The sequence below is a fragment of the Thunnus thynnus genome, chromosome 21 (assembly GCF_963924715.1).
Source record: "Thunnus thynnus chromosome 21, fThuThy2.1, whole genome shotgun sequence".
NCBI lineage: Eukaryota > Metazoa > Chordata > Actinopteri > Scombriformes > Scombridae > Thunnus > Thunnus thynnus.
In genome coordinates this window covers 9,711,795-9,738,702 of record NC_089537.1, presented here as the reverse complement: position 1 = coordinate 9,738,702, position 26,908 = coordinate 9,711,795, and the positions used below count along the sequence as shown (strand labels likewise).

Below are 26,908 nucleotides of genomic sequence, written 5' to 3'. Positions count from 1 at the left end.
TGAATTATTCAGAGCTTCTTCACATCTACCCGTGCTTAGAGGGGATGCGTCATTTCTAAAACAGCAGCTTGACAGTGTTACAGATTACTTCTTACATATTCATGCTGCTCTATGAGTGCTGGGGTTTGAGTGGGAAACAAACAAAAAAAAGACAATATAGTTAATTTCATAATAACTGAGAGATGATCCACATGCCATACAGTTTAAAGATAACAGCCCACATCAGCAGAGGTTTATTTCCAAACCTACCAGACCTAATAATGAATGATGAAGAATAAAAATTAACGTATTATTAATTGAAATCTGTGTCATGCAATCCTCTGCCAGCCTCAGTGTGTCCTGAAGAAGCGCAGTGCTGTAAAAAAAATAGAAATAAAAAATTAAAAAAAGCGCACACTGTGTCCTGGCCGTCAGTGCATGGGCGCAGAAAAATCTTTTCACACTTGCAGGAGACGCATGCGCGCAGAGGAAACCAACTGGTTTGTGTCAAGTCGAGGCGGACGGATGTGATCGAGCCCCAAAAGAAAAAAAAAATCACCTGTATTCTGGCATTCATGGTGACACAGTGAGTACACGTTTATATTTGATTTTTATTAAACCGGTGTAGGCCGCATGCAGGAAAAGATCATATCATCCTTTGTTTGTGCTTCTCTTTGGAGGGAAATGAGTCGGATAAAATTCAGCATCTTTATTTGGATATTCCAGCAACGAAAAATATGAGGATTCATCTCGGTTAATTCGTGCATGCTGTTATTAGCACTGATAATATAATATCGATGATGAACAGTGTAAATATGTGCAGATCTGCTGCTTTCTGCCTTGAGAGGGAAAAAAAGACCCCATTATCATGTAAATTATCAGCTTTTCTGATCAAATAATTTCATTATATTTCTATAAATAGCTGCACAGCCTGCTGCTTGCTTCAGGCTTGTTTGCTTTCTCAAATCGACCATCATGTGGGTTCATCCTCCCGAGGATGTGACTGATGGATGCGATTGCTGCGGTCCAAGAGACGCCTAGTCGCTGTCATTACTGCTCATCCCTCATATCAGAGAGAGAGAGAGAGAGAGAGAGAGAGAGAGAGAGAGAGAGAGAGAGAGAGAGAGAGAGAGAGAGAGAGAGAGAGAGAGAGAGAGATGAGGAGGAGAGAGGAGGAGAGAAGAGGAGGGGGGTTGTTGCTGATCACATTTTGGTTTTGTTACAGTCAGACTGATCCAACAAACCGGTAGGACATTTCCGATTTCCTCCTCGGGGTTGTTTGTATTGAGATATATGAAGCTTTAAGGCACAGTAAGGCCTTTTTTTCCCTTGATCATCTTGATCAGAAATATGGATTATTGAGATTGCATGGCACAGAAGTTGACCCCGCGCGTCATGATCATGAGGTGGTCGTCCCTTCCGCAAAATATAGTTTCCTCTTCTCAGATACTGTAGCTTAAATTTGGTAAATAATGCATAGGATCAGACTGATCGAGGTTTTATTGCTTTGCCAATCAAGTTTGATCCAATCTCCTCTAGTGACGCGTATGCGGGCCTCCTTGCTCCTGTTGGATCTTTAATCTCTTGTGATTTCTTGGACTGTGATCTGTGTGTGTGTGTGTGTGTGTGTGTGTGTGTGTGTGTGATGCGTCAGTAATCTTCCCCAGCCAACTCACACTGTGTCTTCTCCTGCAGTCCATGGGCTCGGAGCGGGTGGAGATGCGTAAGAGACAGATGCAGGTTCATCAGGAAGCAGCTGCCAGTGTCCTCCAAGCGCGCCACACTATGGGAAACACCCCCACCAACGCCTCAAACGCCTGCTGCTTCTGCTGGTGCTGCTGCTGTAGCTGCTCCTGGTAATAACACTCCACTGCCTCCCACACATGCAGAGCAGGGCTGGTGATAGGAAATATGTGGTCTGAGGCACACAGGGGGGACGAAGGGCCTGTTTACTGTCTTTAATAGCTTTCTGAATGTCTCCTTATTCAGATTTACTGCATTCTAGGTTGAAATTATGGTTTTGGGTGCTAATTTGCTGTCATCCATTACTCACTTAACCTTCATATTGTACGTTGCCCACAGCATCTTTAGGAGGCACTCATACAAAGATACTTCCTCTGATTTATCTCCGATTACACAGTTGCTGTCATATCATATTTCTGAGAAAGTGTAAGACCTGTTTGAAACCCTGAGCAGTGTAAAATAAAAACACAAAAGACATTTAAGTCCAGAGTAGAGCTGAAACAATTAGTCGATTAATTGATTAGTCCATATACAGGAAATTAATCTGCAACAATTTAAGTCATTTTTAAGCATATATGGCATCTCAAATGTGAATATTTGCAGCTTTTCTTTTCACTATTTCCTGATATTTTATAGAGAAAATGATAAATAGATCAAATCATTTGTAGATTAATTAACAATGAATATAATAGAGGTCAGTGCCAGTACCTATATGACTGGACTGGAATATATAATAAATAATAACAATAATAAATATGCAGATTTTGATGTCATAAACATTGCAGATATCAAACATATTTTCATCATACACTTGACAACACTGTCTCTTTCTTATTTTTGATGGCTAATGGAAATCCATATTACAAATCTTGCATAATAGCATTATTGTACAATGGTAAAATATTTGTCCTGCTCCTTCCTCAATTAAAATCCAAATCTTAAATTGTCATTACAAAAAACTAAACTAATTTTACACAACTATTTCTATCATGCTTTCCCTACAGCTGCTGGTACATTTTAATGTTTTTAAGAACCAGTTGTTTTTCATTTAATTAATTTACTATGACTGTATACTATTCAAATATCCTACACTACTAAACATGTTTTTCTGACCTTCGATGATCAGCTGACAGAGACTTTAACCTTATCTCACATCTATGTGCAGTTAGACTGTGTGGTGCGTTCATGTACCACTGTTAACATCCAATATCTGAGACTTCAGTCTGCTGTTGTAGAACAATAACATATTTTCAGCCATCCAAGCAGTGTGTCTCTAGTCTGTCAGTCGGTTCACCTCTTTGGTCCGAACTGAAATATCTAAACAACTATTGGATTAAATCTTGTACAGACATTTGTGGTTCCCAGATGATGAATCATAATGAATCTTACTGACTTTAGATCCCCTGACTTTTCCTCTAGCGTCACCATGAGGTCCATGTTTGTGGCTTTGAGTGAAATGTCTCAACAGCATTAGCATTGATTGCCATTAAATTTGATACAGATATTTATCTCCCTCTCAGGTTTGATTTGGTGATCCCGTCACTTTTCCTCCAACATTTCAATTTATCCGATACGTTGGTTTATGACCAGATACCTTTAAAATTACATTCTAATCTGTCTCAGTTGTATTTAATGTTTAGTGTGAATTAGCAGCTGTCAGCATGCTAACATGCCAAACTAAGATGGTGAACATGGTAAACATTGTGCTTGCTTAGCATTAGCATGTTTGCATTCTCATTGTTAGCATGTTAGCATGCTGATGTTTGCATTTAGCTCAGAGTCTCACAGAGCTGCAAGCATGACTGATGCAAAAAGTTGCTAAATTTGTATTTTTATTTTATTTTATTATTGTATTTTCATGAATGCAAGACAGCAGACTCTCAAGTCTCACATGTAAGGTTTGGAAAATGTTTGGCACTAGCAAGGGTTTTAGCTCATAAACATTTTTATCACATTGAAATTTTCACTGATTGAAAATCACAGGAATTCAAAAGCAGGCATTCTTCTTAGATACACATTTGTAATCTCTCTGTACAGCCATTTCAAGAAAAGCCAGTTGAAAATCAGACTTTACTCAACAAAATGTAAAGTGACAGAGCAGCATGCAGCGTCATGCTGCTCTGTTCTTGTCCCCGTTGGGTAGTAGCACTTTAAGTAGACGTGAGACTTTCTTTTGCTTCCATCCTGCCACCCTCTCTACAACACCACAGCCCAGCCCACACCATCATCCCAGAAAAACAGAAGCACTCTGGTCCTGTAAACTACACCGGATCTCATTGGATGGAGGCCTCAGGGGATGTTAATCTGTTTTGGAATTATCAACCGTTTACTTGTGTTTCCTCTAAGGACAGCCAACCTGCTGTGAGCAGAACATGTTAATTCACTCCATCGGGGATGAGTAATACATTTTGTCTCTACATCTTTATCAATTCTTTCTAATTGTTGCACTGCTACAACAGCCACATTCCCAGATGGGATGGCTCACAATGGACCCTCACCTGAGCCAATTAGTCTACAGCCAGCTGCTACATCAGGTGTTGGGAACATTTTAATTATGCACAGTTGATCCGACCAGGATGATGTGGACAGTTGACACTTTCAGCTATTGACGCAAACGTTCCCAGTGTTCCCAGTATATCATCTGAATTTGCTGGAGGTGTTCTGTTATTTGAAATATGGAAAATAACAATGAAAAAAAATGAGTGTGATCAACTGTTGATATGAGATAAATGCAATGTAACGATCTTAATTTGGCCATGTAGTTATTTTTCCAATAACTACATGTCCAAAAGTGTGTGGACACCCCTGTTGTGCTGTCTGGGGCTGCTTTTATGGTCTGGGTCAGGCTCTTTGGTTCCAATTGAGGAAATCTTCATGCTACATCATGCAATTATATTTTATATTAGCAGTTCCAACCTTTTGGTTTCTAACCACTTAAAATAAGGCAACATCTACTTGTGACCCAAATATCAGAGGGTATGGCCTTAGTGTGCACATAAGTTATTAGGCGTTCAACCAAAGAGTGATTTTTCCTTCTCTGATTGTCTCAACTGGAGGATCAATAGAGGCCTTCAGTGGTGAAAACATCCAGATTTTCCAAAAAAAAGCAAAAATTAGAAAAACAATAAATATCCCAGTTTACAGAGATATACGGTATATTTTTTATTTCTTTAATTTCCTTTTATCATCTTGTGACCCGTCAGATTTGTTTTGTGACCCACTTCGGGACTCCCAACCAGGGTCACTGTTCTAGACAGTGTGCTTCCAACTTTTGCTTTCAACAGTTTGGGGATGGACTTTTTTCAACAAGGCAATGCCCTTGTGCACGAGGCAAGGCCCATAAAGAAAGTTTCCAATATTTTTGGGATGAACCGGAACCGCCTGCAAACCAGGTCTTATCATCCAACTTCAGCACAAACCTCATTAATGAGCTTGTGGCTGAATGGGGGCAGCCAGGTTCCAGATTCTTGCAGAAATCCTTCCTAAAAGAGTAGAGGCTGTTATAACAGCAGATTAATACCTACAGTTATGGAATTAAATGTTCAACAATCACATTTGGATGTAATGTTGGGCTGTCCACATACTTTTGGCCATGCAGTATGCAGTTTTGTAGGTGTGATTTCACGTTCCAACCAACTACAAACATTATATTTAGAACAAAAGCTTGACATAAAAGGACTGTAGAACTATTTTAAATGTTCCACTGCACTATGCTGGTGGAAAAATCAAACCTGGATGACAAGCTACTTTAAATAACCTGACAAACACAATGTATGTTTTTTTCTTCCAGTTTGACTGTTAGGAGTGAGGACGAAACAATACAGAGGTCCACTTTTGAGCGCAGGACAGAGGGAACCACTAATTGTGAAGAAAGGTAATGGCTACTGTAAATCCTCACCAAGACACCACCTTTCATATGTTGTGGCATTATTGAGAGAATTACTGTAAAAAAAAAAAGACACAACCAATAAATCAACTAAGGTCTGTACTCCTTTCTTGAAGCCCCAAGCCCACTCTGGAAGACGCACGGTCCTGGACAATTTCATTTGAAAAGGTGATGAAAAGTGCAGCCGGGCGTAGCTGCTTCAGGCAGTTCCTGCGGACAGAGTTCAGCGAGGAGAACATGATGTTCTGGCTGGCCTGCGAGGAGCTTAAAAAAGAGACAAACAAGACTGTGGTGGAAGAGAAAGTTCGTCAAATATATGAGGACTTCATCTCAATCCTTTCCCCTAAAGAGGTGAGACACCAAGGCTATTTGCTGCAAAGGACGGCAGCATTTATAACCAAATTGATCGAATTGTCAATTGACAGAGAAAATTAGTAGTCAACTAATGCCAAATGCTCTCTTGGTTCCAGATTCTCAAATATGAGGATTTGCTGCTTTTCTTTGTTTTATATCACTGTTAACAGAATATCTTTGGGTTTGGACTGTTGCTCAGACTTGGGAAATTGTGATGGGAATTTTCTGGTATTATCTGACATCTTATAGACTATACAAATAATCAAAAAAATTACTATTATTTTCACTGTGAATTAATTTGATTAACAATTTCTTGATTAACCAATTGTTCTGTCTATAAAATGTTAGAAAACTGTCAAATATGCCCATCATAATTTCCCATAGAACAATGGAACGTCATTGTTTTGTCCAACCAATGATCCAAAACACAAAAATATTCAATTAAAGGTTTGACATTGTGGGAAATAAGCTTATAATATTCACCTTCTTGCCTGAAGTTGGAGAAGATTGATACCACTTTCATGTCTGTGTGCTCAGTATGAAGCTGGATCCAGGAGTTGATTAGCTTAGCTTAGTTTAGCATAAAAAAGCAGGAAGCAGGGGAAACAGCTAGCCAGCACCTCTACAGCTAAATAGTAACAGCACCTGACTCCCTGTCAAACCAAAATGAAATTTTCTACTTATTTATGTATGTTAGTCGGATTTAAAAAAAAACAACATATATCATGTTAATTAGTGAGCTTTTTGAGGTACTGGTAGACATGCTTTTGAACTTAAGACAGAGCCAGTCTTTCTGCTTAGCTAAGCTAATGTGCTGCTGGCTATAGCTTCATGTTTAACTGACAGATCTGAGTATTGTATCAATCTTTTCATTTAACTATTGGCAAGAAAGTGAATGAGCACATTTCCCAAAATGTCAAAATATTTCTGGGTATAATGTACTTTTTTTTTTTTTATAAAAACGATGTATCAAACATCGTCTCAAATATCACTCATAGTGATGAACCAACCCAATTCTGCAGCTCTCCCCTCAGCTTTAAAAGGCTTTATAGCAAGTTTCAGCTCATTGTTTAGCTGCAACTTTACTGTTTTGGTTCACTCTTAGTGCTCTCATAGTGTCATTTTCAGCCACAGCAGGCAGCTGTTTTTAGTGAAAAAGCTCTGAAAACCCACTGTACACTACCTGTTCAGCACCAAACAGCTAACAGACACAGTTAGCGTGTGACAGGTGAACATAATGGAGCATTTAGCAGCTAAAGAGCCAGATATTTCCCTCAGGAGTTGATAGAGAGCAAAGACAGAGCTAAGGGAGAGTGAATATTGGACTTATATTCACCAGGTGGACAGAAACACAACTCTAAATGAATGATAATGTTGCTCCGTAACTGCTGGATGTGTAAATAAGCAACTTTTTGCTTGAAAAGTTTGCCATAACTTAAAAGGGTCTGTCAGTGATGTGTTCACAACTTGTTTCTGCTGCCCCCAAGTGGACAAAAATATCAGTTAATGCAAGTTTAAGTCATACACACTAATCTGGGCCACAATATGAAAACCATCAACAGGTGAAGTGAATAATGTTGATTATCTCGTTACAATGGCACCTGCCAAGGGGTGGGATATATTAGGCAGCAAGTGAACAGTCAGTTCTTGAAGTTGATGTGTTGGAAGCAGGAAAAATGGGCAAGCGAAAGGATCTGAGCAACTTTGACAAGGGCCAAATTGTGATGGCTAGACGACTGGGTCAGAGCATCTCCAAAAGGTGGTGTGTTCCCAATATGCAGTGGTCAGTACCTACCAAAAGTGGTCCAAGGAAGGACAACCGGTGAACTGGCAACAGGGTCATGGGTGCCCAAGGCTCATTGATGCGCATGGGGAGTGAAGGCTAGCCCATCTAGTCCAATCCCACAGAAGAGCTACTATAGCACAAATTGCTGAAAAAGTTCACGCTGGCTGTGATAGACAGGTGTCAGAACACAAAGTGCATCGCAACTTGCTGCGTAGCTGCAGACTGATCAAAGTGCCCATGTTGACCCCCGTCCACTGCCAAAAGCACCTACAATGGCATGTGAGCATCAGAACTGGACCATGGAGCAATGGAAGAAGGGGCCTGGTCTGATGAATTGTTTTCTTTTACATTGTGTGGACAGCCAGGTATGTGTGTCGTTTACCTGGGGAAAAGATGGCACCAGGACGCACTATGGGAAGATGATGCTCTGGGCAATGTTCTGCTGGGAAACCTTGGGTCTGGATTCATGTGGATGTCACTTTGACACGTACCACCTATCTAAACATTGTTGCAAAGTACACCCCTTCATGACAGTGTTTCCCTGATGGCAGTGGCCTCTTTTAGCAGAATAATGCACCCTGTCACGCTGCAAAAATTGTTCAGGAACATGACAAAGTGTTCAAGGTGTTGCCTTGGCCTCCAAATTCCCCAGATCCCAATCTGACTGGGCATCTGTGGGATGCGCTTTGAAAACAAGGCCCCGCCTCGCAACTTACAGGACCTGAAGGATCTTGGTGCCAGATACCAGAGGACCTTCAGAGGTCTTTCGGAGTCCATGCCTGGACAGGTCAGAGCTGTCAGGTGACCTGCACAATATTAGGCAGGTGGTTTTAATGTTGTGGCTGATCGATATCAGCTCGACAACAGTAACAAATCCTCACATAAACAGCAGGAACCAGTGGATATTTGGCCTCTTTCCTTGAGAAATAACTTAAAATCAATGTTGGCAATTAACATTTGTTTTGTGTTAATTTATCAGTTTAGTCCTACATGATGTATTTACAATTAATGGGGCTTCACTCTTATCTGCTCTTGTTCTCCAGGTTAGTTTGGATTCACGCGTCCGTGATGTGATCAACCGCAACATGCTGGAGCCGACCTCACACACGTTTGACGATGCTCAGCAGCAGATCTACACACTGATGCAGAGAGACTCGTACCCGCGCTTCATAAACTCATCTGCATACACAGATCTGCTGAAGAGCCTGGAGGAGCCGCCCCCTGAGCCATAGACTCACCACTGCCACACACTTCTAGCTTTTAAAAAAAAAAAAAAAAAAAAAAAAATGGCGCATGCGTCCCACCCGAAGGAGTTTTGTGTTCCTGTTGGCGTCCTGCTATCTAGAAAAAAGACAGACAGGAAAATGAACACTACTTAAAACCGGTCTTTATCCAGCTCTAATTGCTGTTTATTTACCCACAATTAGCTCACCAAAATCCTTGGAGCAAGCAAGAACAAATGCTAGGTCCAGCATCAGTTACTTGTTCAAAAACATATCTATATTTTTATATATTCCCTAGCGCTTGACATTGCACTTTTCTACCTTGTTTAATGAGGGAAAGCATGTATCTATGAGCACTGCATTTGTATTTAGGTATACTGTGAGCCTTAATGCATATCCAGTTCTTGTAGAAACTAGTAAGTTTTATTTAACGGTAACTTCAGACAAAGGAAAGTGCCTTGGAATAAGATCTTCTACACTAGCACCTTTGGTCTAACATGAATGGTGCGACATTGACTTCATATGTTGGTGCTTTCAGCTCTTCTCAAAGATAAGTTTTTACAACTCGATGAGCTGATACCTGAAAATAGATCTTGTCTGCGTGTTTCAATACTGTGATATGAGTCATATTATATTTAATTTAAACAAAACAGGGAAAAATAAAACTGAAAACATGACCTTGACCACTGATATATTTGTGTATTTAAAAAGGAATTTGTGTTAAATAGCTATTTGAATTCTCACAGATTAAATAAAGCACAATCATAAGTTGTTTTTGCTGTTGTGTGTTGTTGACATTCACAGAATATTCTTTCTTATGGTACCATACATTATTAAAAATGCTTCACATGTGAATGGTACATTGAGCTGCTAATATCATACATTTAATTGCATTTTTGTGCTTTGTTTGCAAATGCTTATCTTAACATTTGCATAAATAATCAAATATTAAGGCTGCAAATAGCCATTATGATGATGCTGATTCAATTTCAATTAATGGTACAGTTTATAGGATGTCAAAAATAACGAAAATCAGAAGTTCCTAAAGCCCCAGATAAGGAGTTTAAATTGCTTTTTTGTCTAACAAGATATAAAACAGAGAAAAGCAGAAAATCTTCACATTTGAGATGCTGGAAGCAGCAAAAGTTTGGCGTTTTTTTTGCTTGATAAATACCTCAATAAATCGAGTTGATTAATCAACTAATAAACTTGTTTCAACACTACTATAGATAGGCTACATTAATAGAAAACATTTAACAACAGGCCATTTATTGTGAGATAATAGGTATTAAATCATAAAATATAGCCCTAGTTATTCCGATACATACGTTTCCTGTAGGAAATGGCTTCTCTCAATGGCAAACAGCTTTACAATCAAGCAACTAATGTTACTCTACTGTAACACTGAGGGTCGTGAGTGGCTCCAGGTCAGGATGCAGCATTGTTTCAGTCATGCCTCTTAAGGGCTGACATGTAGTAGCCCCAGTCCTGTCTGGCTCTATGAGTAGCAGCGTGGTTTTATTGTCAAGTAAGTCAGTGGTTCCTCGAGTCCACAGAGTCTCACTGGGGGTCAAGCCCACAGGACTCAGATGGTGTTTTGCGGGTGTGCGGCCGTTCCCGAGTTCATTCGTCACTGATGGGAGGAAGCTGCTTCTCTATGAAACGTTTGACGTCCACCATTTCCTGCAGAGATACAACATAAAGCAAAAATATATTTTGAAAAAAACAGAACAACCGGAGATCCAGTTCAAACATAACTTTTTCCACGCTGACCTCTGGACAAGCGCTGTGAGGTAGACCCCGATACGACTTGAAGGTGATGTTGGCAGGACTGATGAGACTTTTCATCTTCTCTGCTGTCTGGCTGCCAAATATAAAGGGCACCAGGGGGTCGGCATCCCCGTGGCACTGTAGGACATGAGTGTCCTTGTTAGCACTCATGGCAGATGCCTGAGAATAGAAGAGATTAGGATTATACTTATTATTAGATTATGAACGATTATGATTTAGCTGTGAGATATTCCTAAACCATAATTCAATTAAAATACTTCAGAACGTAATGACATTTAAGAAATGTAGTATAGTGTTTTTCAGCAGTTAAATAATGTGGGTTTGGTCGTCCAGGAACATCATGAAGTTTCAAATGATATGCAAGTCAGAACAACTCAGGTATTTGCATTTAAGACACTAAAAATCTGAACAGTGCGGGTGCAGATTGGTCTCCCTCATTTCCTTTTTTTTTTTTACCTGCGGGAAGGAGTTGCGGAGAGGAAGCCAGCAGCTTAGAGCGACCACTCCAGCAAGCTTCTGCTGGGTTGTCAGAGCCGTGTAGAGCGACAACGCTCCACCCTGGAAAGAACAAACTAACGCTTATAAAAATAATCCTTGTCACATGAACTATAGCTATTATTAACAGAGACAACAACCATGGAAAGAATCAGCAGCATAACAGCAAAGATCAAAGGTAATATCAGATCCATATAGCATGAAAAAAAACATGTTTTTGTTTGTTGACTGAACAACCCTTCACTAATTTGTGATTTAACCTTTTGCATAATTTATGTGATGCTTATATACAGCTTTATTGTACTGAAATACAGTGCATTGTGTGTGTAAACAAAGGAGCTGGAAATTCACTAAGCAGTGCTGCCAACTGATTTGTTCAATCATAAATATCTCAAGTGCTCATATTAGTATTGATCTTATGATCTACAGTGTATTGAATCTTAAATGCCATCGCTGCCTCCCTTTGTAATTCCACTTATTAAATTGTGTTTGATTCATGTGCTTTAATTTAAACAATTTAAATGGGGTGTGAACTGAATTAACTCATTTTTGGCTCCTGAATGAAAGGCTTTGTCCTTCCTTCAACTGCCTAAAACACATTTCTTGCTGATTTGGGTGCTGACTATTTATAGACGATATGACCTAAATAGTTTTGTAATAGAAGTTAATATAATATTATGCTCACGAATACTCACCCTCCTCATTATTCATCAGTATAAAACACTGTAATCCCTTTAAAATGACTTAAGTATCTGTTTCAATAATGAATGCCATAGTTAATCTATGTTCTGCATTTAATTACCTCAGCAAGTCCTGCTTCCTAAATGTATGCATATATATTTTATGCATATATATATATATTTTCGTAAGTGCTTATGTGTGCATGTGTGTGTGTATCTTGTGCATTTGGCTATTTAAATACATTATGTACAAGAGCGGTGAATCACAGTAAAAACAGTGTTATGTAACACATCATCTGCGTACATGCCACACCAACCTGTGAAAATCCACCCAGGATAATTCTGTGGGAAGGTATTCCATTCTTCACTTCTTGGTCTATCAAGGCTTTAACTGTGGAGAAATCAAACACTCACAGTCGAGTCTGATTTACAAGTAAACAAGATATTTATGCAACTGGAACAAAACAGCTGCAAATTCCTAACATAAGTACAAAGTTTTAATAACTCGTTGAGACGTACTGTTCTCCGATGCTCTTTTAATACCCATCTCATCTTCATCTGCGTCTGGGCTCAACCCGTAGATGTCAAACCTAGAGATGAGAGAACAAATGTGGGACTCAGTGTGAATGTGACAATCCCACACGGTCGATTCAAGCATACTCACAGACTTTGACACTTACCACGAAGGCATGGACATTCTCATGTTTAAGGAAACAGGCATGGTGGGACTGCAAACATTGAAGAAAAGTAAAATCACAATTCAGCATAACTATACAAGACAAACATGGTGACAAGAAGCTCCAGCAAGATTTTAACACTCTTAAATACCAAGTTTAGTGGAAAAAAACATTACAAACTATATAAAAGGTCTTGAAATTAGGTATCTTCATAGTTTATAAGACTTTTTCCAAGACTTGCAGACACCCTCTGCAAAGTTAAAGTTGGTGAGAATACTTACGCATGTGGACAGATGTACTTCACATGTGGTATCCTGATGCCTGCAAACGCCTCTGCCCAGCCATGTCTGTCATGTCATATTGGACAAAATTATACCAGTTTAAATAAAGTCAATTTGCCTCAATTGAACCAATGGAATAATGTAAAAATACTCCATTATAAGTAAAAGTCCTGCGTGAAAAATAAGTATTAGCAGCTTGATGTAGTTAAAGTATCTCAGTAAAAGTATTGGTTTCGTCCCTCTGACTGATATATTATTATATATGACATCATTAGATTATTAATACTGAAGCATCAGTGTTAGAGCAGCATGTTAATGTTGTAGCTGCTGGAGGTGGAGCTAGTTTCAACTACTTTATGTACAGTTAGTTAGTTTAGTCTAGTGGTTCCCAATCTAGGGGTCAGTACCCTCCAAAGGGTCACCAGATAAATCTGAGGGGTTGTGAGATGATTAATGGGAGAGGAAAGAAGAAAAAACAAAGTTCTGATACACAAATCCGTTTTCAGTCTTTGGACTTTTTCTCTAATCTTTGATTTTTGGTGACATATTGGATTGATTATTTAAATGCAACCTTGTGAGAAGTTTAGAGGGAAAAAATCACTATTTGGTGGAGTTGTTAACAACTCATAGACATCTGAAATGTGAACCCAACTACACACTGCTTTTTGTAAGATGTCAAAAGCCAAAAAGGTTGGAAACCACTGGTTTAGTCTTTGACAATGTGTTGTATTTTAAAAGCTTGCATTATCCATTGTGTAAACTCTTCATCTGAAAAGTGACTAAATCTGTCAAATAAATGTAGTGGAGTAGGAAGTACAATACTTCCCTCTGAAATGTGGAAGTATAAAGTAGGATAAAGAACACTCGGGTAAAGTTCCTCAAAACTGTACTTGAGTACAGTTACTTTCCACTATTGTCTAATAACTATAAGCACCAGCGGAGAAATAAAGCTGTCTTCACGTACCCAGTATCGCCAAGGCCATGCAGGAATATCACCTGTAAACAACAAAAACACATCATTGCAGAGGCAGGTGCAGGCTGATACGTGTCAGTGTTTGGTAGTTGTTATCACTGGAACCAGCAGCTGTTTTAGGTCCGAGTTAAACTAGTGTTATCTGGCTAACTCACCGCCGCAGTGGCTTTCCTGGCAGCAGGCACAATGGCAGGTAAAGGCGCTGACATGTTATTGCCGCACATACAGCGCTGAGGCAGCTGGTATGCAGGGAGAAGTTAGCTCCTGTTAGCCCACAACTGTCAATCTGTTTTCGGTCTTTGTCTGACTCCGGCTATCAAATGCGAAACAGTTGAAGGACAAATGTCGACCGAGGATGTAGGTCAAGCAATCACCGCCTCGTAGTAACGCTTGCAGCCGCGGATTTCTCTTTCGGAAGTTGAATTTTGTGGAAAATAATACACACTAAGCGCTATCAGTTCACGCGCACCAACGACACGCTCAGAAGTCCCGCCTCCACCGCTACATGATTGGCTATTAGTAGAGGTCCTTTACAAAAACAAAGCAGCGATTGGATCACTGAACTGTCAATCAGCGCTAACGGCTAAATCCTCAACAATGACAGCAAAGCACCGCTGAAGCAAGGACAATATAATATACAACTATCAAATAACAAAGTAAAAATAATTCATATGTATTAAACATGTCCTGACTTTTGACACAGATCTTCAACGCCTTCATTTTTTTTCTTATTTGTTCTGTTTTCCGATTGAACTTTAAATAAGTCGTTATATTCGCTTTTCTACCTTTAGGAGACTAATATTTAATATCCTTCAGGCAAATGAATAACAATTCGAGCTAAAATATTTCATATCACAACGTTTTATGTGGTGTACATTATTAGATTCTCTTTTTTAACGAAAAGGCCTAAAAACCTTTCTATTCAGGAAGACTTTTTCATCTTAATTCTTATTTTTTTCTCTTTATTCTGTGTTTTGTAGGTTTTTTAATGCTGTAGCACTTTGAGATTCACTACGAATGAAAAGAGCGGTACATAGTTAATTTATTATTATTATTATTATAAACGCTGCTGAGCGACCGAGAGCGACACAAGAAGCACTTCCGCTAACCTCTGTCACGTGACCCGCGTGTGCCCTTGGATGGTTGTGTTTGACATGTGAGCAGCCAGAAACAACATGTCTTTCCCTAAAAAACCTGGTGGTAAAGCGTTGGATGTTTTGCAGACTCTGCCGCGGATATCTTTAGCAAACTTACGACCTGAACCAGGAGCCAGAAAGCACGTAAGTTTTTGAATAAACGTCTCGATTCTAGCTTAGCTTAGCTAGTTAGCCTGTCTTTCCAATGTTACCCAATGGAGACAAATGCTAAGCCTGCGTCCAGGTTGAAATTCCTTTAATGTCTCTGTTTAGGACAAACACCGGGGCAGAGGGCAGCATGGTGGCAACCGGAGCGGCCGAGGACACAAAGGAGAGCGGCAGAGAGGCACCCGGCCTCGGCTGGGGTTTGAGGGCGGTCAGACACCGTTTTATCTGGCCATCCCAAAATATGGCTATAATGAAGGACACAGGTAAAAAGCTGGTCACTGTTCACGCTGCCTTTACTTGTCAAAAGGTGTCAGACATATTAGCAAAAAGCCGTAACACTGTTTAAACCCACTTTCAGATTTGTGAAACCTTTATTTTGCATATGAAAACAGGGGGAAGAAAGATGATTTCACTGTCTTTTTCCCCCATCCAGAACACATAAGACCAGATCAAAAGCCACTATATTTAGACTTGTCAAATCTATTATTAAGATTTAACAAGTCTAAATATAGTGGTTTTTGATCTGGTCTAATGTGGCCTGGATGGGGAAAAAGCAGTGAAATCGCCCTTTTATCAGTTTTCACAAATAGAATAAAGATTTCACAAATCTGAAACTGTGTTTTAATGAGTCTATGGAGTCTCTTTGTTAATCAAGTCCAGATTTTACAAGTCTAAGTATAGTGGGTTTTGGTCTGGACCTGGTCTAATGTGTTGCCCCTTTTTTCTGTTTTCATAAGCAAAATAAAGGTTTCTCAAATCTGAAAATGGGTGTAAACAGCATTAAGACTTTATGCTATGATGTCTCACACTTATTCACAAGTGTAAGTGGTGAAAAAACAGAGAATAAACTAAATATCATAATTAATGTTTCCCTTAACTTTTCCCTTAACCCCAAATTGGAAGCTAACTTCAGCGTCATCAAATAGATCATAGATTTCATGTTGTCTTTGAAATGCGTTCAGAAAGTATCCTGTTTTCTATAATTCCCTACTGTAAGTAAAGGCAGTCATCAGTCAAGCAGGCACATATCTGTCGAGTGCACACAAGCAATCACAACCGGAGAGAGTAACCATTTCCTTAAAGTCCCCCTCCACTCAAAAATATGTTCCTCTTTTTGTTCCTACAGTTGAATGTTTGAGCTTCTCTGTGCAGAGTTATGTATGTGCAGAGTTTGACACTAGAAGTCTAATATTCAACTTACTCAAGTGTGATGTGGAAACTTGAAGCCTCCAGTGCACAAACACCGAGAATGGACTATGCAGTGAAATAGGAGACATGTTGTGTCCAGCAGTTAAACTACTGAGATGCGACCGAGAAAGTCGGGAACAGTCTCATTTATTATTTCTTCACATTCTCTTGATAATTTTAGTTCATTTTTGAATGTTTTAAACTGAAATTCTTATATAATTCTTACACATTGCACCTTTTAAACTCTGATATTCAGTGATCACAGAGAAACTTTCCACCTTCAGCAGATGAATGTGAAAACAGTCTTCTAGTGTCAAACTCTGCACATACATCATTCTGCACAGTGAAGCTTGAACATCCAACTGAAGGAAAAAGAAGAAAAACACATATTTTCCCTGAGGGGGATTTTAAATTTGCATTTCATGGCTCCGGAGTGGTGAAAAGAGTTTAGTACCACCACTTTATTTCAATGAATGTCAGCCTCATCTCTGTGTATTTGACATAATGTATCTGCTAGTAATCCACCTATACTATCAGGTCCTACACATGATGGTACTGCAGTCCTTGGTAGCAAAAAACCAATGACCATTCACCTCCATACTCATTTTCTTCACCACTTTGAGATAATAAATGAGCCGTATGTAAATCACAGTAATGCAGTGGTTTTTAGCAGTTCACATATACAGTTATTGGTGTTTCGTCAGATGTGTGTGTTTCCACAGTCTGGCACAAATAATTTTAACAGTTTACACCATTTCAACCTCATCTTCTCATGTGAATGGCCCTCCTGATCTTACTCTGTCTGTCCACTGACTCCCTGTCGATGACTTTGACTCCTTCCCAGTTGATGCTGTGGCCATTTTTGGTTCGCAGATCGCTGTTTAACAACATGTTTGTCTGCTCTTCCTCAGTCGCCGTCCTCAGTACCAGCCCCTGTCTTTGAAACGACTGCAGTACCTGATTGATCTGGGACGAGTGGATCCGACTCAGCCCATCGACCTGACGCAGCTTGTCAATGCCAGAGGAGTGACAATCCAGCCTCTGAAGAGGGACTACGGAGTCCAGCTGGTCGATGAGGTAAATGTTGCTGTTGACTGTGATCCTACTCAAACTGACTGAATCATAACAACTCCGGCTTCTGCCTTCTGTCTTTGTTGTCAAATTAGACCACATTACATGCATTTACTGGAGGCTTAGTGTCCTTCCTGTGCCACGTTTAATTTTAAAAGACATTTGAAGGATGGATTTCCACATTTGATCAGCTCAGAAAACATCCTGGACTGGGATTCATCAAATGTTATCTCAAAATGTAGCTGAACTAAAGAAAACATTAGAAGAAAATGCAACATGGTTTTACAAACTGAAAAAGACCAGTATAGCTGCCTGTTTGCATTATTACTCTAAAGATATAATTTAAATAGCTTTTACTTTACTAGGAGAAGATATAATGCTAACAATAAAAATGGATATTGTGAGGAAACTTCATTTCAGGGTGGACACTGGAGTTTTGTTTTAATGCTGTGTAGAAAAACAGGCTATTTCATCATCTGATTACAATTCACAATAGAAACTTGTTTCAGTACAAGGTGAGAAAGAGGCTGTAAGTGTAGGTTTTACATGCTTTTGGTTTTGTGCCAGTAGATGGCACCACATAACAATGTTGTCACTCTGACAGACACAGATCAAAATGTTGTTGTTGACCTTTGTTTTCTCATTCGGCTCTGCCACAAGTTCACCTTTCATCTGTTTGTTCTGGTCCAGGGTAGTGACATTTTTGCTGCAAAAATCAACATCGAGGTTCAGAGAGCTTCTGAAGGAGCCATAGCTGCTATTGAGAGGAATGGAGGGATCATCACTACCAGTTTCTACGACCCTCTAAGTCTTGGTAATAAATGAATGTCTGGTCTCATGCGCTTCATCATCCACCTCATCATCTTGTGTATTTTAAACAATAAATAACAAATTCTCCTCTTTGCAGGGATCCTCATCAAGCCCGTCCCGTTCTTTATGCGTGGGCAGCCCATTCCAAAGCGAATGCTACCAGGGGAGGACATGGTCCCGTATTACACAGATGCTGAAAACCGGGGTTATTTGGCAGACCCGGAGAAAGTCCAGCAGGCCCGGTTAGCCCTGGCGCAGAAGTATGGATATATTTTGCCAGACATTTCAAAAGATGAACTGTATCGCATGCTCTGCATGAGGAAGGATGTTCGGCAGATCTTCTTTGGACTTGCTCCAGGCTGGGTCGTTAATATGCCAGAGAAGAAAATTCTGAAACCCACTGATGAGAAACTTCTTAAATATTACAATTCTTAAAAAAAATGTACATTATCTCATGGCAAAAATCAGAGAAATACTGAGTTTTGCATGTTAAAAAAAACCAGTGAAAACGTCTTGAACATATTTTCATTTTATATAAAAATGTATAAAAACATTTTTCTGTGTTAAAGAATGAAGTGTTGTCATTAAACATCTTGAAAAAACTACATTTTCAGATATATTGATGTAGTCATAATTTTCACTGTTATACAGTATTTTTATGAAGTGTTTTTTTCCACATTCATGAGTATTTCTTTGGATTTGAGTGGCTAACGTCCGACGGCCTCGTGTCCAGGCACAACTGGCCCGTGTAGCATGATGGAAGGAACGTGAACTGTAACAGGTGAGGGGGAAATAAGGAAAATAAGATAACTCAAAGAATGAAAACAGGAAACAGATGCCTGGTGATGTGTGTTACTTGTGAAATGGGTTGCCTAGGCCCTAGAAGGGGAGTTTGAAATTAGTCATAGGCAGCTGTATCCTGGTCTGGACGTTCAAAAGATCCCACTCCCCCCCTCTTGGAATACAATAAGAGGCAAACACATATATACAACATTGCCCGGGTACGTTTTACAGACATAAAAATGCCATGAAGAAATATTGATGTTTTGATAAGTAACAGAATTAGCATAATTTACACTTTTCTAAATGTGTGTATCGCTTAAAGACTTCTCTCACTTTGAATTAAAACATTATTGCTTGTGTTTTAGTTCAGTTTCTGGTTTGAAAATGAAATGAAAGCCGTATCATATCTGAACATGCCGTTATAATGTAGAATCTCAGCTATGATTTTGGAGATATAACTATCAACAGTGGCTGGTGATTCAAAAAGCGCTCCAAAATAAAGTCTCCAAAGTTTCTGGCTCACTTCAGATGAAGGTTCCCTCGTATTTGAACTCTCCATTACGCTCATGTTTATTTTTCGAAGTCAAAATGGCACAGTCACTATAAATAACTTGGTATTTTACACAGATATTGTCTTAAGGGACGCTGCCATAGAATTTCTGCTGGTATAAAAACACTTTATCAAAGGAAGCATATGTTTGTGTGTGTGTGCATAAGACCACGAGCATTGTGTTTCTATACAAAGTCCTCTTTGCCATGTAAGTGACTGTAAGGCAGGTCTCAATTATGCAGTGGTAGAAAAAAAAAATGTGGCAAGAAGAAATGATGCGTCAAACCGTGAATAGCTTTTATTTAGTCAGCTTGCACTTTCAAAAATAGAACAAATTTCTGACAGTTTTTTTGTGAGTTTCATAATTTGTTACTACGTGAGGCAAAGGTTTCACTTTGATGAGTTTGCTTGCGGTTCTGTGAGCGTTTTCCTGGATCTCAAGTATCCAATAAACCACACAAGTAGTGGATACATACACAGCTGGCCCTGCCAGGAAAACCAGCCCAAATCCTTACAGCATAATACTTTAAATAAATCACGCCACAGGAAAGAAATAGCACAATCATTGTTTATGGCAGAACTACAGCGCTTATCTTCAAAGCAGCAGATCCTTTTGAATTTGTATCAGGTCTCAGACGAGCAAAAGAGCACCAGTGAGCTAACAGTTTATAGACAAGCACATCTCAACACTCATACAGTCACTCTGATGGTTGCAGAAAGTTTAAAAGAAATTGAATCAAGTATTTTCTCTATCAATTACAATTAAGAAAACACTCATTCACTTTGGCTAAAAAGATTTGTCAGTCTGTTTAAATCAAGCAATTTACCTCAGTTTCTGCTCCAAATAATCTAATGTCTGAGTCTAACCAGTTCACACTATTTAATTAAACATTCAAGCGTTGTTGCTGGAGTTGACCACGCAGGGCAGATTGTTTTGGTTATCTGCCGCCTTGAATGAGCCGTTTAGGACAGACACAGATATCATGGTGTCTCACAGGTCTCAGTCTAGTTCCAGTTAATAATTAGGGCTAATTACAGCTAAATGCGGGCCTCCTTCTCCCCTGTCTGCTGAGGAGTCGATGTGTGGCAGAGGTGTGGGATCAAGGTCAGATTTACAAATAAACTGTCGGGGAACTTGAAGACAATTTGGGACCAAAAACAGAACTGGAATAAAAGGAATAAGAGGCCTGCTGTGGCAGCAAGCCACCAACATCCAAAGCTCAACTGTGTGGACAATAAAAGACTTATTCAATTCTGCAGATAAGAGTCTTATCAGCAGCAGAATACAATTCCTAATTTACAAAGAATAGTGCTGTTCTTCAGCATGAGTGGAGCTTTGTCTCATTAGCCAGTCTCAGTCTGAGCAAGTCTGCATGATAGACGAATGAAATACAATTAGAAAGCAGCGTGATTACACTTACAGGAAAAGGGAGTGTAGAGGTATTGGCTGTGTAGTGCACAATTGTCACAATTCATTGACATACTAATAATTTAAATAACACTGTAAAATGATGCAGGGCTGCAACTAATAATTATTTTCATTACTGATTAATTTGTCGATTGTTTTTACGATTAAAACGATTAAAAGTTGGCCGTCTTTCTAAAGTCCTTCAGACATAATAATAGTGAAAAGCCATTAAAATGACTTGACTTCTGTCATTTTTTTTAACTTCTTCATTCAATTAATTGACGTTATCTGCATTTTTGGTAGTCGTGTTCTCAGTTGTACTGTAATTAACTAAATGTCAAGATGCCTGTTTGAACTTTTGTATTCAATAAATAAAGTTTAATAGTTCTGTCGTGTCTGTACAGTACTTCTTTGGTCCAACTAACAATCCAAAAGACACAAATATCCAATTGATGATTATTTAAAACAGAGAAATTGATCAAATCATCACATTTTCAGAAGCCAGAAATAGCAAATTTGGCATTTTTGCTCACTAAATGACTCAAATGATTCATTAATTGTGAAAGCTGCTATTAATTTTCTGTCAATCGACTAATCGACAGACTGTTTCAGCTGCTCCTGTGCTGCATCGTGTATAGTGTCCCACCTTAACTTTTAGTTTGAGCTGTGTTTGAAGTCTGGCTGAGCCTGCAGTGTTATCTCTGCTCTGAGGTGGGGGCATTATTGTGTTCTGCTAATGAGGCTACATTAAGCCTGTCTACACCAGGGGGCATGTAATCCTCTCAGCTGGCCTGACGTAGGGCCGGGCAGGGCGCTGTTTACACGGGGAGTGTGGAGGCTAGCACTCAGGACCCCGAGCCTAAAGTCTACAGTTGAATCTGCTCAAACATGTGATTAAATGTGGAGGAGGAGGAGGTGCGGGGAGGCGGGGGGGTGCAAGGAGGTCACAGACCCCTGCATAGAATGGTGTCTGAGTCCTGACAGAGTGTATCTTGGTGCTGGCCTGCTGTGCCCATACAATACAACACAATGCAATATAGTCCCTTGCTGCAGAGATCATGGTCACCTGAGACAACAGTATTATATCCCCTTCACACCTTCAGCTATGAAACAATGCAGCTGTTTATGAATGAGTCACTGTAAGGAAAGTCAGTGGGATGGCACTGCAGCAGCTGGAATACAGTGCTTCATTACCAGGGGTCCAGACACGGGCCTCCTTCTTTTGCACTCCTGTAGTTTTCTTCATCTTTTCCCCCCAAAGGAGAAAGTCCTGCATCGAATATCCAAATATCCAGAAGAGAAGAAGCAGTGTGTCCAGTAGTTTTTGTGAGCGACATCTTCCAATCCGCACCTAGAAACTGGCAGCTTCTGTCTCAGGTGTTCCATCACAACTGCAAACCATCCTTTGCATCTACATAACGTATCAGACCATGAATAGAAGCTCCGATTTCATCCCACATCCAAACCCCAGACATCCTCCAGAATCCACAGCCTTCAGTAAATCCACTCAGGTTGTCTCTTCACGAGGTGCTCCTTGCTCTACCTGTGCCAGCTTGGTCATCACTGATCCAAAAGGCAGGAAGGAGAGGAGTGTCCCATATATGAGTTCTGTCCAATACAATGGCACATTGTGATCAGAAAGCCACTGAGAACAATCCCTATTCAGAAAGCATAGTGCCCATTCAGCTGCTGCTTGTTTGGCGATGAGACAATGTAATGATACCCTACTGTCACCTCACAGATTAGGATTCATTAATAGAGGCAGAATAAAGGACAAATGACACTTTTTTGAAATAAAAAATAACACAGCTAATGTATACTTGGTGATTTTATGCGCAAAAAGGTTAATGTCATGGTTAACAATACAATATTCACACTTTACATTCAAGATATCGACCCCCCCCCCCCCCCCCTTTCCCCGACATTGTCTAATATTTAGCCGACTCAATTCACAGAGAAGGTCAGCCGAAACTAACGTTATTGTATTCACGCTGCGCCGTTCAAGCTAATTGATTAAATCCATTAGCGCTTTTCCACAGCGCATTGGAGCGTGCGTCCCGATTAACACCGCGGATGTGGATTCAACCTCTAATTCTGACAACCTGTGAGAAAACACAGGACAAACAACCCCCCTCCCTCCACTCCCCAACCAAATACTAACAAATTTATTTGGATGAATAATTCTGCTTATAATATTCTCTAAAAAAAATCTCAACTTCTTAAGACTTGATTGATTTTTTTTTTCTTACTCTTTTAAATGTTATCTTCCTCTCGCAGCCACAGGACGCTTTATCAGTGTCCACCTGGACTGCTGAAGGGTTTAGATGTCAAAGGGAGATGAGGGCCACAGTTTAAAGAACATGCTCTAATCACTTCTGTTACTGAATTTGCCAGTGACACAGTATTGATGCAGCTTTTTTTGATTAAAGCTCCATTAGGCCTGATTTACTTATTTCTTATCTTATTCCTTTATTTACTTTAAGTCCAAATCTCCCTGAAGCAAGAATATTCTCCTAATACTAAAATGTGCATGAGTTTTAATGACTTTCAAGTGACTTTATGGTCTTAAAACAATGATTTATGCACCAGCTTCCCTCCTGTATTATCACTCTCTGCTTTAATACACAGTATTTACAATTTAAAGAGGTTGCATAAGTGACTCGTCTGCCGGGACAAAGCAGTGCAGGTGCAGGTATTATAGGCCGGTCAGTCCGTGTATTGCAGACTCAACGTTGCCGCTGTCAACATAATGACGTCTATTGTTTGTTTAATGTTTGTTGTCAGCGCCAAAGAAAGATATTCATTGAAACCATACAGAGGAGGCGAACACCTGTTAAAGTGATGCCTGAAGAGAAGTGAATATTACGTATAATTCTTCATTTTAATACGTTTTAACTCCAGATCTGTGATGTTATTTTACTTTCAGCTTCATTATAATGTCATTACAGGGCGACTCTATCGTCTCTATCTGTTTAATAATCCCATAATCTCTCATAAACAGGTGATTTAGTGCTCAGAGGTGATATTTTTGCACTGCATGCCATTTTTTAAAAACTTCCTAGAACTAACACATTCCTTTAAAATAACTAATTGCTCTACGTGCTCAATAATGAGTCATAATATGCTTTAATTTATTTATGATAATCTTTACTCTGGATAATGTGTTGAATTATTTTCAGATAAGACATGCAATGTGGAAAAAGTAATAAAGAGAAGTGCTCAAGAGATATAAATCATAGTCTTAATGAGAGCAGGACTGCAGGAATCCTCGCAGATAGTTTCTGCGAGTCTGTATCTCTGACCTCAATACACTTTTGTCTCTTTGATTTAACGCCAAAGTCTGCTCTGCTGTTTCCTTTTTGGTTCGTTGGTGAATTTTTCCTCATTTTTAAAATCCAAATTGGTGCATACAAGAAAGAAAAGTTAACTTTTTTTTTGTTTTTTGATGTCCTTAAGTGAGCTCATCACGCCCAGCTTTGCACAGATCTATCAGTTTTGTGTCGGGCAAATATTTGTGCGCCGTAATCGTGTAATAAACACGCCTTGATCATGTTTGTTTCAGTCCTGTAAAATGCACTTTGATAGAGACAGTGGATGGCCGATAAGAGCCGAGACCCACAATGTAATTAGTAACCAGCCCTGCCTCCTGGAAACTTTGATGTTCACCTATCAATACCCTGCCTTTCAAGACCTATTGATTAGATTCCATCTCTGTCTTAAAGTTGTAATTTGATTTTCCTAATATGGTTTTAATAAGAGAATCAAGAGGGAAACCAGATTTAGACTGCAGTATAGCCTAATACACGATATTCAATATATAAGCTGTCAAAAAGAGGTTTTCTGAAATAATAAATGAGGTAAAATATGATCTTGATATGTTGCAAACAAACACAAGATATAAAACGTTCACATAAATATATTATAAGATGTTACTTTCATCTTTTTACTTAATATGAATCAGCTGTATTTGTGTTTTATATTTATATCACCATAAATAGGAAAACATGTAAAAACACTGACTTTGGGTTTACTCAACATCACATCCTTAATGGATAAATCTGATCTCAAGGGGTTTATGTAATGTGGAGATTAACTGATGCGTTTTTATTGGCTGTGTAGGCTATAAGAATCTAGTTGTGAGGTTTATTAGACTGAAGTTTCGTGAGGTCGTTGATTGGGGCGTCAGATGGGCCTATCACCGACCCGAGAAAACACCTGGAATTCACACCTTAAATCCACTCCTCCTGGCCTCCTATTGGCGGAGCTGCCGCATATATCCGTCACTCTGCATCACCAGGAGGATGACTGCGGCCTGCAGCAGAGCCGAAACATCACCATCACCATCTGTAGCCATGCGTTTCAACCACCAGCCCGCTGCTTTCCAGCTTTGCGCAAACGGCGCCATGTTCGAGAGCGAAGACTCGAGCTCCGTCGACGGGGAGCAGATGACCGAGGTGCGCTCCCCGAGTTCAGGGCCCTCCAGCCCGCTGTCCGTGAACTCGGACTCCAGTTGCACCAGCCCCGAGGCCAGGTCCGCCTCGACGCAGCAGAGGGTCAGGAGGCCCCTGAACGCCTTCATCATCTGGACCAAAGAGGAGCGCAGGCGCCTGGCGCAGCTCAACCCAGACCTGGAGAACACAGACCTGAGCAAAATACTCGGTAAGACTTGAAATGTTATTAATACGTGGTTGCTTAAGTTGTAACAAAATAAGAAATGTTAAATGTTTATAGTTCTCATATAGCAGGGTCAACAGTGGCATAAAATTGCTGAATATGGTTCACATTTAAATTTTTACTAAACCAACGTGTATGCAGATAATTAACCCTACTGTGTCCCTGCAGGAAAGACCTGGAAGGCCATGTCCCTGGCTGAAAAGCGTCCATACATGCAGGAGGCCGAGCGCCTGAGGGTCCAGCACACCATCGACTATCCAAACTACAAGTACAGGCCCCGCAGGAGGAAGCAGTTAAAGAAGAGCTCCAAACCCCAGGGTGCAGAGGCTCCGGCAGCTCTCTCTTCACTCTGCAGCTCGGGCTTCACGGTGCCCTACAACCTCACCCACCTGCTCCAAAACCAGCAGCACACCTTCCCAAACACACCTGCTTTCCCAAACTCGCCAGCTAACTTTGCCCCTTTGCACAGCGGCTACCCAAACACTCCCGTTTTCCCAGACACAGCAGCAGCAGACGCTTTCTCAAATAAGCCTGTGATGTACTCAAACCCGCCTGCGTACCCTGCAGAGCCTCATCTGTATTTTGGGGGTCAGCACGGGCACATGCAGTACGGGTTCTCCAGTTCTGCAGCTCCACATGTGGAGCAGGGGGAGTCCAGGTTTTTCGGGGGCCCACTGTGCCCTGCTGGGCCCTCCCTGGAGTTTTACCTGGAGCAGGTCCAGCTGGACATGCTGTACGATCTGGACCGCAGCGAGTTCGAACAGTACCTGGGTCCGAGCCCTCACAGGCCTGAGTCAGTGGATCTCAGCAGCTACCATCAGCAGAGCAGCCACAGAGAGGGACGCTCGCTGTCATAAAACAGTTAAAATGATGTATTTATTTAAATTATTTTCAGTGTATCACAAACACAAGTGCAATATTGTTCATTCGTGTATATTGTTAATTTTGTTTTTGACAAATTTTGTTCTTAAATGACTGTTTAATGTAATTATAATGCATCAATAAATAACTCTAACTCAACTTACAAAGTTCATGTCCTCATTTGCGTCTTTAAAAATGACAAAAAAAACCCAAAAACTGTGAGATTTACAGACTAAACGACTAAAAAACCCACATTATTTTATTATAAACATACGTTCCAGTTAACAATTTTAAATATCTGTCACATTAAACAATGTTGGAGTTATATTACCCACCCTTTGGCAGAAGCCAAACTGTTGACACACTGTTTTTATCTCCATCCCCACGTCTT

At 40.0% G+C, this 26,908-nt stretch overlaps 4 protein-coding genes across 4 annotated transcripts; 3 read left to right on the top strand and 1 right to left on the bottom strand.

Annotated features, from left to right (window-relative positions):
- Positions 1–371: 371 nt before the first annotated feature.
- On the top strand, positions 372–9,544 carry LOC137172997 (regulator of G-protein signaling 20). Its single transcript, XM_067577662.1, has 5 exons — positions 372–565; positions 1,675–1,835; positions 5,513–5,596; positions 5,725–5,959; positions 8,792–9,544. Exons 2-5 carry the CDS (start codon positions 1,678–1,680, stop codon positions 8,978–8,980), a joined length of 666 nt encoding a protein of 221 aa, XP_067433763.1. The 5' UTR covers positions 372–565; positions 1,675–1,677; the 3' UTR covers positions 8,981–9,544.
- Positions 9,545–10,223: 679 nt separating this feature from the next.
- lypla1 (lysophospholipase 1) lies at positions 10,224–14,365 on the bottom strand. Its single transcript, XM_067577661.1, has 9 exons — positions 14,024–14,365; positions 13,860–13,891; positions 12,896–12,961; positions 12,618–12,665; positions 12,457–12,527; positions 12,255–12,328; positions 11,219–11,320; positions 10,745–10,921; positions 10,224–10,654 (listed from the first exon to the last, which is right to left on the bottom strand). The coding sequence occupies exons 1-9, from the start codon at positions 14,090–14,092 to the stop codon at positions 10,595–10,597; spliced, it is 699 nt and encodes a 232-aa protein (XP_067433762.1). The 5' UTR covers positions 14,093–14,365; the 3' UTR covers positions 10,224–10,594.
- A 594-nt stretch (positions 14,366–14,959) lies between these two features.
- mrpl15 (mitochondrial ribosomal protein L15) lies at positions 14,960–18,848 on the top strand. Its single transcript, XM_067577660.1, has 5 exons — positions 14,960–15,148; positions 15,278–15,435; positions 17,272–17,437; positions 18,122–18,245; positions 18,339–18,848. The coding sequence occupies exons 1-5, from the start codon at positions 15,044–15,046 to the stop codon at positions 18,674–18,676; spliced, it is 891 nt and encodes a 296-aa protein (XP_067433761.1). The 5' UTR covers positions 14,960–15,043; the 3' UTR covers positions 18,677–18,848.
- A 6,378-nt stretch (positions 18,849–25,226) lies between these two features.
- Positions 25,227–26,676, top strand: sox32 (SRY-box transcription factor 32). The gene is made up of 2 exons (XM_067577863.1): positions 25,227–25,641; positions 25,825–26,676. Exons 1-2 carry the CDS (start codon positions 25,284–25,286, stop codon positions 26,511–26,513), a joined length of 1,047 nt encoding a protein of 348 aa, XP_067433964.1. The 5' UTR covers positions 25,227–25,283; the 3' UTR covers positions 26,514–26,676.
- Positions 26,677–26,908: the final 232 nt, after the last annotated feature.